This window comes from Elephantulus edwardii, unplaced genomic scaffold, assembly GCF_000299155.1.
Source record: "Elephantulus edwardii isolate Elephantulus edwardi_28Jun2011 unplaced genomic scaffold, EleEdw1.0 scaffold00075, whole genome shotgun sequence".
Classification (NCBI taxonomy): Eukaryota; Metazoa; Chordata; class Mammalia; order Macroscelidea; family Macroscelididae; genus Elephantulus; species Elephantulus edwardii.
This window is the reverse complement of record NW_006399825.1, coordinates 8,214,662-8,226,403: the sequence shown is the minus strand read 5'-3', so window position 1 is coordinate 8,226,403 and position 11,742 is coordinate 8,214,662. Positions and strand designations below refer to the sequence as shown.

At 36.3% G+C, this 11,742-nt stretch overlaps 1 protein-coding gene across 1 annotated transcript in view; it reads right to left on the bottom strand.

Annotated features, from left to right (window-relative positions):
• Nucleotides 1-11,742, bottom strand: part of BMPR2 (bone morphogenetic protein receptor, type II (serine/threonine kinase)) — a 199,066-nt gene that overhangs the window by 37,372 nt on the left and 149,952 nt on the right. The window contains exons 4-7 of the mRNA XM_006889092.1: nt 9,275-9,385; nt 6,441-6,532; nt 3,351-3,581; nt 2,307-2,421 (exon numbers count right to left, since the gene is read on the bottom strand). Coding sequence (XP_006889154.1) covers nt 2,307-2,421; nt 3,351-3,581; nt 6,441-6,532; nt 9,275-9,385 — 549 coding nt within the window. The remainder of the gene's footprint in view (nt 1-2,306; nt 2,422-3,350; nt 3,582-6,440; nt 6,533-9,274; nt 9,386-11,742) is intronic.

Here is an 11,742-nt window from a genome sequence, read left to right as displayed (position 1 = left end):
ATTTTATACTGGCTTGCATACATTGCATGAACTAACTCTGTCTCATATGGACAAATACTACATTGATCATTATTGTAAAAAGAGAAGGATTAGTAATAAGATGTGCACCAAAATCCAAAGCAGGAAGGAGAGGGAGGAAGGGAGCTGAGGATGCAGAGGTGAGGAAATCTTGAGGTATGAATGGGGTTTTTGAAAGCAGGAGGGAACAATTACTTCTCCCTTTCCTTGTGATACTTTACTTCTGTAAGCATAATTTCCAAGGACTGCCCCTTCCGATAATATATCCAAAGCATGTGACACAAAGTTTCACCATCCATGTCTCCAAGAAGTGCTATGGTTACACTCCTTCTAAGATAGATTTTATTTGATAATCCCTGGTATATTCAATATTCTTTGCCAGCACTACAATTCCAAGGCATCACTTCTTCACTTTTCTTTATTCAAGAGCTCTGGGGGCATAATCCACAGAGGGTTTTGCTGTTAACCCAGAGGTTGTATGTCTTCAGTGGTTCAAATCTACCACTGCCTTCCTAAGTGGAAAATGGGCAGTTTCCTCAAACTGCAGTTTAGTTTGGGAAAGCAGAACTGACTCGACAGCAGTGAGCAAGTCTTCTTTATTAATTGTCCAACTTTCATAATCATAGGGAGCGTCTGAAAATACTATAACTTGGGTCAAAACACTTTAAAGAGGTCCCTGACAGCCAATTTACCCAATACAATAGGTTGTTTAATTTCTTGACTGCTGTTTCCATGGATCCAAGTAAAGTTAAATCTTTGACAACTTCAATATTATCTCCACTTATCATGATTATTGCCTATTGGGTCTAGTTGTGAGGTTTTTGTTTCCTTTAAGTTGAAGTGTAATCCATATGGCATTGTTTAAAATCAGAAAAGATATGTGTCAGGGCTGTATCCTTTCAATATGTATACTAGCAAATAATCTGAGAGGCTTGACTTTCTGAAGAAGAATGTAGCATCTAGATTGGAGGAAGACTAGTCAACAACCTATGTTAAGCAAATGGCATGGACTTGTTTGTGAAAAATGAAGAAAACTTGAAGTATGTACTTCAAGTAAAATTCAATTTGAAGAAGATCAAAGACTACAGACTTCAACAGTAAAGAAAACAAAAATTTGCACAACTGGCTGAATAGACCAATCATAATATATAATGGAGTTGTTGTTGTTGTTATGTACCACTGAGTCAGAACTAACTCATAGCTGACCCTCCAGTGGGTTTTTGGAGGCAATAAATTTCTCCCATAGAGCACTGGTGGATTTGAATTGTGTGCCTTTTAGATGACAATGTAGCTCCAACCAAAGCTGCTTATATAAAGGATGTTGTTGTTAAGTGATATGAAGTTGAGAAGAAATACAGAAACTTGGAGCACTAAATGTTGCCAAAACAACCTTAGACTTTCTGCCTTTGGTCTCTAGATAAATCCAAATGCAACTGTGTAAGTCAGTGATTCTGCTAGGCAGAATTTAGTGTTACCAAATCTGGCTTAGTTGTAAGGAATAATGTTGTGAACCCAAAGGAACATGGGTTGAATTCAGACAACTAGCTCTGCAGGAGGAAAATGGGCAATTTCCTCCCATGTGATTTACTGCCTCTAAAAACTCAATGGAAGATCAGCTATGAATAAATTCCCACTCAATGACACTCAACAACAAAGACAATAGGAGGGAAAAATAACAGTGGCTTCAATTTTAAAAAGCTCTTTTTCTAACTTACGTAAGAATTGATTCAGAAAGATACATTCAAATTTATCTAGACACCAACATGGAATAATGATCCATGAGATGTTAAAACTAAAGAATAATGTCTTGCAATTTAATTACATAAACACAATAAATATACAGAAAACAAAATACAGCCTAGCTCAGAGGATTTTTTGATTGATAGATTTCTGAGGACTCAAAGGTTCTGTACCTCCTAGATAATTTAAAAAAAAAAAACAAAACAAACAAAAAACTCTCCCCACAACACCACTTTCTAAGTATGCTTATATGTCTGTCTTTCCAGGCACAGAAGTTTAATCTAAATATCAAAGGAATCCATGACCTTACAGTCTTGATGTTCTTTTTGTTATTCCTCATATTACATTTCAACTATGTTTCCTCATGCCAGATTTTTCAAACAACTAGTTATAAGATATTATATATACTTATATTTTTATATAAGTATATATAATATGTAATATATAAAAGTATATAGATATATACTGATATCTATATACTTTGAAAATTTGATTAAAATTTCTCTCTGTGAGTTTTTATTCCTTCCCACTCCTATTTATTGTCTTACCTCCTCTTGGTAATTCCGTGTGTAGATAAGCCAATCCTCTAGTCACAGAATGAGCCAGGCGGCAAGAGCTAACCCAGTCACTTGTTTGGAGACTCAAATACTTGCACAGGGATCCCTATATTAAGGAAACAAGGTGAAATAAAAGAGAGTGGAATTAATTACTTTTAACATGTTGTTGTTATGTGCCATCACAGTGACCCTACGTACAAGAGCCCTAAATGCTGTTCTTTCTTGTGCCAACCTCACCGTCTCAAACACATTCATTCCCACCACTTCACTCACAGAATCGATCCATCTCATTGAGGGTCTTCCTCTCCTGCGCCATTCCTCCACTCTCCCAAACATGATGTCCCTCTCCAAGGACCAGTCCCTCCTTGCAACATTCCCAATTAAAAGCCTCAGAAAGGATTTGCATAATCTAGGATCCCTTGGAGAGCTAATGAATTACTACATTTCATAATCTCAAGAAAGTAAGACATTTTTGTGGATACAAATAAGAAAATGGAGAAGATAATTTAAATATCAATCATTAGGTGCCCAATACTAAAAATGATCAATGGCTATTTAATTTTAAGGACTTTAAAAAAAATTACTAAAAGAAGATAAATTCTTTTAAACTTTTTTCTTTACTTACACAATGTATCTGTTCCCAATACCAACACTGTTATATTTTTAAGTAGGAAATATAAAGCTGTGTGTGTGTGTATATATGTATATTTATATATATTTATATTGGTGTTATTCAAAGTGCTTTTCCCTGAAATATTTATTACCAATCTACAATACAGATCTAGCACTAAAATGAATATCAGTGTATCACTGAGAAAATCTTGCTTGAAAAAAAAAAGAGCAACTAAATCATGGTGAGGTAATTGATTGACATCCTGGAGTAGAGTCTCATTTTATTGAGGACAATTAAAAAAGTTGATTAGGGATAACTAATTTGTGAACCAACACTGCTCCTTCTTTGGTCCTTACACTGGTCCTTCTAGAATTGACTGATAATTTATATAAATGTCAGGTTTTTTTATATAAAGAACTCACATTGGCATAATACTCCATCACAAGCAAATATTCCATGCGTCCATCAGCAGTGATTCTCTCATCTCCAACTATAAAACGAGCAATGTTGTCATGTTCCATCAAAGGCACTCTGTAAATGTTCTTCTCATTGATAAAGTTCTGGCGGTTTGCAAAGGAAAACACTTTTACAGCAACTGGACGTTCATCCAAGGAACCTTTATACACTGCTCCATATCGACCTCGGCCAATCAGCTGTAAAGGTTTTTTAAAGAAATTAAGTTATGAATTCATATCACAATTAAACAGCCAAGCTTACTAAATAACAAAGCACAAATTCTTATAGTACCCTACAGTTCTCTTCTGCTTACAGTTTAAAGTTTTCCACTATCAAAACACAAATGAAACCTGCTTATAGTATTGGCTAAGGTTTCTCTTAGTAGACCCAGCATTCTCATAGAAAACAATTATAAAATATAAACAACTAAAATAAGCAAATAAAAATTACATAAAGACACTGAAAGATGCTTTTGTATTCTTTAGACCAGATAGCTGGTTTATCGTCACAAAAAATTACTAGGAGGCAGAAAGACAGTAAGAATGAATAAAAGCAGATAGATGCTAAGAGGAGTCAACACTTAGGAAAAAACATGACATGGCGTAAGTTGTCAATTTTTATGCCTTTGAGCCTAAGTTGTTGTTGAGTACCATAAAATCGAAAACAACGTATTGCTGACCTTAGAGCAGGTTTTCAGAGACAGTAAATTTCATAGAAACGGAATGCCCATCTTTTTCCTGTGGAACAGCTGGTGGATTTGAACTATGCACTTTTGCATTGGCAGTGCAATTCCTTAACACTAAGCCACCAGAGCTTCTAAAGTTGTTATATTTCATTGAGTCAACTACAACTCAGCGATCCTATGCACAATAGCTCTGAACCCTGCTCTATCCCAAGCCAATCTGTTAATCTTGACACACCTACCGCATTACTCCCATTACTATGTCAATCCAGCTTATCTCATCCATGGTCTTCCTCTCCTGAGCTGTTCCTTGACCATTCCAAGCATAATAGCATTCTCCAAAAACTGATCCCTCCTGGCAACATGTCCAAAGTATATGAGACAGAGTCTCAAAATCCTTCCCCCCAAGGAGCAGACTGGTTCCGCTCTCTTCAGTACAGACCTATTAGTTCTCTTGAGAGTCCATGGAATGTTCAACACTTTTCTCATGAAATGTACAAAAAGCTGAGTCAGAAAATCAAAAGGGTCAAACTCAGCATTTCTTAAACCAAAGAAACTGAAAAACAAATTCAAGCCTCGAGTTGCAATACTAAAGCTTCTATGGACAGAGTATTGAAAGATCCAGGAATCATCAAAAGACAATGGAAGGAGAATAGGCTGAATTCAGCACTGTGCAAGGTAGCTAAAAATTTGGTATCAAATCCATGATCTTTCTGTCTTAAGAAATCAGAGGTCAGAATATAAAGCAACAACAGCTGTGGGAATGTGAGAATATAATCCAGGAAAGGAGACAGTCAAAGAGAAAGAAACTCAAAGAATGTGTTGGACAGACTCAAGCTAAAGATAAAATAACTACACTGAGATCTGAGTTTCCACCAGTGAAACAAGTCAACACATTTCAAAAGAAAACAACAGGATCCAGGGTGCCCACAACAGAATATTCATTATATCCAGGATAGAATCCAAATTACTTAATACACAAAGAACCAGCAAAATGAAATTAATTTCATTGCTTTTGGCTCCAGGGTACTTCTCTTGCTTTTTTATGAAACCAGATAGGGATTTACCATAAGTTATTTAAGGGTGTTTGTTGTATTTCAATCACTTATAGGTGCTGTCGAGTCAACTATATGACTCATAACAACTCAATAAACAACAAAATGGAACCTTTCTCTATCCTGCTAGAGAAGAAAAGAAAATGTCACTCACTACTATGAGGTTAAAACTGAATATGCTAACAGATGTCCTTTCAAAATGTTTTACCATGTACAGTTAACAATATCTAAGAGTGTCTCTTTCAATTTTGGTTAAAATCTTGTTTGAATTAGTATTTATTTCTAATTAGCTAGTTCAACATTTTCTTGCACATTTACTGGCCACAAATGTATTGCTTTTGTGAACTGGAAGTTCACATCTCTTGCATGTTGTGAGTGTTTTCTTTTATACCGGTTTATACCAGTTCATTACTAATAATTATTTATGTATTGATAATGTATTTTTAAATTTGGCTTCTGATTTTGTTTACTGTGTTTCCTCCATAGATAGATAGAATACATTTTAAATGTTCTATTTCAAATTTATCATATTACTTACTAAAGGCCATTGGTTTGGGATCATAGTTACAGGGCCATGCCTAAGAAAGATCATAAAAATAGTAATCATTCTGGTAAGACTTTTAATACCGCTTCTGAGCTATTAACAAATGAAAATTCACCTCTATCAAACCTGAAATATTTTACAGAACATTTGTTGCTGCTCAGTCTATTCTAACTCCTAACAGGCCTTCTAGGATGGAATGAAACTGCTCTGTAGGGTTTCCAGGTCTACTGCCAATATCTTGCTCCCTCAGAGTTGTTTGGCAGATTTAAACGGCCAAGCTTTAATTTTAAATTGTCAACTTAATCACGTATGTAATATATGCCGAGTAAATGAGTATTTACTAAGCTTCAACTATAGACTGTCTAGCACATTCTTTTCATAACTTCACATCTTTATTCTCATGGTCTGTTTCAAATGTCTACCAAAAGAATCACTTCCTTACTAAACTCTTTCCAGGCAACTTTTCTATAATTTCTATATTTTCCCCATCACTTTATTTCCTTCTCTACTTTTTTCTCACTCATTCCACTTACAATTACATGTTCATTTATTTATTTGTTTGTAGCTCTCCTCCATTAGCATATAAGCCCCAAAAGGTATATCTTTATTTTCACCTATATGCTTACTATCCTGAACAGGGCTCAGAATAAAACAGATATTAAGTAAATGGTGCGTACATTTTTAAAAAGTGAATTCATGTGTGCACGATGTTACGGTCTCAGGTCACTATGAGAGTGGAAAGAAAAGTGCATAATCTAAGAGCAACCTTACTTACCTCTAAAAGTTTCAGATTATCTAAGTCAAGAGAGGGCTCTGATGCTGCCGCCTCCATCATATTCATACTGTGAAGACCTTGTTTACGGTCTCCTGTAAAAAAGGAAACAGAAGTCACTAATATGCAGCTTTTTAAAAACAAATCTTTATTACACTTTTCATTACAGCAGTTAAGAAGGAAAGCTACAGCAGGGTACTCTAAGTGTGCTCTACTGTACATGGGATTTTCAAAGACCTGTTACATTTTGGAAGTGGATGGCCAATCCTTCATTCTTATCTGTCTTAATTTGGAGGCTAAGCTTTGTCACAAGATCTGACCAGCATTTTACTGAAAGGAGCAGATGAAAGACATTTCCCCTTACAGAGATAACTGATACATTCAATGTCCCCCGCTCCAGAATATGTGTCTTATCCTTTCAATTTCCCTGCTACATCAACATCCCTTGAACTCCTGTCTACCTTGTTCAGAACCTCCCTCCTCCTCCCCCCAGCCACCCCTTGATATGATGGCTTAGGCCACAAGTCATTTCTGTGATGGCCTGCAACTTGGAATGCTGCTAGTCTCTCATGCTGATTTATGTCTCCCGTTTAGGAGGATCGAAGTCCAAATCCCATGCACCAGGTTCAGAGAAGGATTTTTGTCAGAGGCAGGAGTGAACAAAGGTTCTTGCCCCTGAGCTTCTGTTCCAGGACTGTCCTCTTGTGGCTTCATGTGTCTGGCCTTTCTTTTGCACCACACAATACCATAATTTCCAAGGTGAGTACTATGTCTTCTTTAGATCTGGAGATCTGGGATTGCATGTCCCATCTTGCCTAGGATACCTAATTGTTAACAAAGCTGATAGAATTCTGGGAGAATGAGTGTTACCTAATGAAGGAGGGAAGAAGGCAGTCTCACATTCCTGCCGTATTTGAAGGTCTGGGGTTTCCAATGTGAATTAGGGACATAAAAGGTGAACCCAGATTCTAACTGTGTGCATGGATCTCAACAAATTGTGGCTAACCTTGAGGAGAATGGGAATCCCAGAACACATGATTCTGCTCTTGTAAAACCTATACTCAGACGAGGAAGCAGTCTTCTGAACAGAGCAAGGAAACATTGCATGGTTCAAAATCAAGAAAGGAGTGCGTTAGGGATGTGTCCTTTCTCCATACCTTTTCAATCTATGTGCAGAACAGATCATTTGGGATGCTGGGCTTTGTGAGGAGGAATGTGGCATCAGGATTGGAGGAAGACTTATCAACAACCTATGCTATGCAGATGACACAACTTTCCTTGCTGAAACTGAGGAGGACTGAAGAGCTTTCTGCACAAGGTCAAGGACTGTAGTCTTCAATTCAGATTGAAGCTCAACATCAAGAAGACAAGGATTCTCACCACTGGGACAATCAACAGCACCATGACAGATAGAGAACAGACTGAGGTGGTTAGCAATTTCAGCTTGCTCGGCTCCACAATCAACACTCTTGGCACCAACAGTCAGGAAATCAAAAGATGAACTGCACTGGGAAAATCTGTGTCAGGGTCTTCTCCAGAGTACTAAGAAACAACAGTATCAGTCCAGAGACTAAAGTGCACCTGATCTGGGCTATGGTCTTCACAATAATTTGCTATTCATCAGAGAGTTGGACAAAGACTAAGGATGACAGAAGAACGTTAGATGCCTTTGAGTTGTTGTGTTGAAGAAGAGTCTTGAACATACCATGGACTGCCAAGAAAACAAATAGGTCTGTCTTGGAGAGGGTGAAACCTGGTTTCTCTTTGGAGGCTAGGACTTTGAAGCTCTATCTCACATACTTTTGGCATGTAGTGAGGAGGGACAGGTCCTTGGAGAAGGACATCATGATCAGAAGGGTGGACAGACAGTGCAGGAGAGGAAGACCCTAAATGAGACTGATTGATACAGTAACTGGGGCAATGTAGGTAGGTGTGTCATTAACAATGCTCAAGATAGAGCAGGGTTCAGAGCTGTTGTAAATTGGGTCACTATCGGTCACAGGCAACTCTATGGCACATAACAGCAACAGAAGGTTTGGCAGTAAGACATACTCAATATTAATGGGAGTAAAGCTATTTACTAAACTAGGAATCATCAATACATAAAAATTAATAATAATAGCTTGCAAGCAATATTCTGGGAAATGATTCTATATAACAAACCTATTTAGAAAATTAAAATCTCAAAAAATATTATAGAAGACTCAGCGATTTATTAAAACAAATGAGGGAATACTGATTTCCTAAAATGCTTCTCAGAGTTAACAATTTATTTGAAGTGATTGAATAGTTAATGATCTAGATTTTTTTAAAAAAGATATGATAATAGTATTATGGTAAAATATTTTTAAGTCTGTATAATTCAGAAATATGCTGTTGTTGAGTGCTGCTAAGTCAGAATCAACTCCTAATTGACCCTCCAGCAGATTTTCCGAGGTAGTAAATCACATGGGAGAACAATGTCCATCTTTCTCCTTTGGAGCAGCTGGTAGATTAGAATCTTGTGCTTTTTGGGATTATAGCACAGCTTCTCATCACTAGGCCACCAGAGTCCCCTTCAGAGAGACATATGGATAAAGTACATTGGATTTGGTTCAAAAAGTCAAGCTGCATGGGAAGATACAGATGAAGTAATATTATCTATACGTGACAAATACTGCAATTAGATATTAAGTATTTTGTATGGATTTAAATTTTTTCATTAAAATGTGTGTGTGTGTGGGAAGCTTGCCAAAGAGTTAGTGCTCTTATAAAATAAAGCTTTTAAAAAAGAGGAAAATATATTCTGATTAAATGGCATGTTAAATAAACAGGAGGACAAAAGATTTCTTTTTTACCTGTTAGCAACCTGTATCCAAAGCATAAGGCAACTACCAAAACAGCTAATGCAGAGACTGATGCCAAAGCAATGATTATTGTCTCATCTCGGTTAAATGAATGAGGTGGACCTAGAAGAAAACAAAAATACAGCCATTCTTTTAAATAGTTTGTTAATCCTAAATACTGGTAAATTACCGTATACACACACTGGGTCAATAACCAAATCAGCAATGTTGATGCGTCAAAGAAAAATTAATATTTATAATTGTAGATAGTCTATCTTTGTAATCATACAAATGATCTTATACAGTAGCTTTGGGACACTGCTATTGAAATACCCAGTTTACTGCAGAATGGTATGAAGTTTAAAAGCGTAGTCCTTGAGATCACATTTAAGCTTGCCTCCTCGCTTTACACTATTTGCTCAGTAACATTAAGTAGATTATTTCACTTTTCTGAGCTTCAGTTTCTTCTTATGAAAGGTTAGGAATTCAGACAAAAGAGTACAACCGGAAACAGTCGGATAGAAACTAGAAATTAAAATATGTTAACTGAGCTGAAGAATTCTTTTTTATGGGATTATCGACAGGCCAAACAGACAAAATAATTCACGAACCTGAATCCATATTATTATTGACTTGTGCTCCTTCCAAAATATGGATTTTTAATTTTTAATCCATATACCTCAGAGTTTTGGGAATATAATTCTCTGTTACATTTATGAGGTACCATCAATGTCTTTTAAAAAACTTTTTTACTGACACTTAAGTGAAAGTTTATAGGACAGATTGATTTTTCATTCAAACATTTATACAAATTGTTTTATGATATTAATTATAATCCTCATATTGTAACAGCATTCTTTCTGCTTCCTTCCTATGATTCTTGTTTAAAGTCATCCTCCTATCCTATCCCTTACCCCTGGGAATTATTCTCCTTTAGATCTTATATTGATTGTTGACTGTTCTAAGGAACTCCCTGATGTTAATGTTCACTTTATAGTTTGTCTATTTGACTGAAATTGAACCACAAGTTTCATTTCAGCTGTAGCCCTCAAGGATGACTAAGGGCCATAGTCCTCAAGATCCCACAGCCCACCTGGCCATTTCTATGAATTTTGAGTTTTACTGTAGATTTTTCTCCCTTCTTTCTCCAGACCCTCTATGTGTTCCTTTCATAGCAGTTAGCAGTGGTAGTTGGGTACTTCAGTTCACATCTCAGTTGTGGAATTTAAGGGGTTTGTGGTCTGTTTAGTACTATGAACTGTTTCTACAGATCTTTTCTGCTCCTTACTTTTCTTTGCTCAGGACAGGAAGAGACCAATAGCTGCACCTTAAATGACCACTCACTCACTCCCTTTTAAGACCCAAGCCACTACTCATCAAAGTAAAATAGAGAACATTGTCTTTGTGGACTACATTATGCAAGCTGACTTTGATGTTCAGGTATGTCATAAGGCAATTCTTTTGGAGACACAAAAGGATAATAAAAGGCACACTGACAAGTAAGCACAAACAGGAAAGACAGTACTACATGGAGGACATCAAGTATGCCTGAAGCAATGATGAAGAAGCTAAGACAAGGATGTATCCAACAGCAGATAGCAGAAACCTCCTGCTAGAGCAGAAACAATTCAGATATCCAGCTTCCTAAACTATGGGGGGGAGGGTAAATTCTATTGTTAAAACCACCCACTTGTGGTATTTCTGTTACATAAGAACTCAGAAATAAAGATATATACCAATAAGAACCTGTGGTATATGAAACACTATCAAACACCTTAATATGTGTGTAATTAGAGCCATAATATAAAGTGTGACAAAGTAAATGGCATAAAAGAAATACTGAAATGGATACCACACAGGATTTTTTAAATTGATAAAAGAGATCCAAGATTATCAAACCCCAAGCAAGATATATTCAAAGAAAATCTTAACTACATACACCACAGCCAAACCAAAGAAAACAAAAAAGTTTGTCAGTCTACATAGAATACTTTATCATTTGTCCTTTATAATGATGATCTCATTGAAAATTCTTTGAATTTTAAATATAGTTTGTAAATATCTTTATATTTAGTAACTGAATGATTAAACCATATAAATATGTATATCCCCTGCTGTCCAGAAGATTCTGACAGCAACTCTCTGTCAAGTTTCCAGAGCTAAAAATCTTTATGGGAGGACACGGTCCATCCTCTCCCCTCCTTCTCCCACTACACAGCTGGTAGACCTGAACCACTGGTCTTTCAGTTAGCAGATCAACACATAATTCACCAAGTTAACAAAGCTCCTTAAGATGCTTTACATTCAGACCCAATAATCTTCATCTTTTAAACAGAACTTACTGTTTTAGAATTAATGACCTGTTTATATGTACAATCTTATTTTAGCTTGTACAATCAATGCCTTATTCATTGCAAATACGTTTTTTAAGAGACATAAATGCAGGTTATACACATGGATTTCACCTGATGGTATGCACA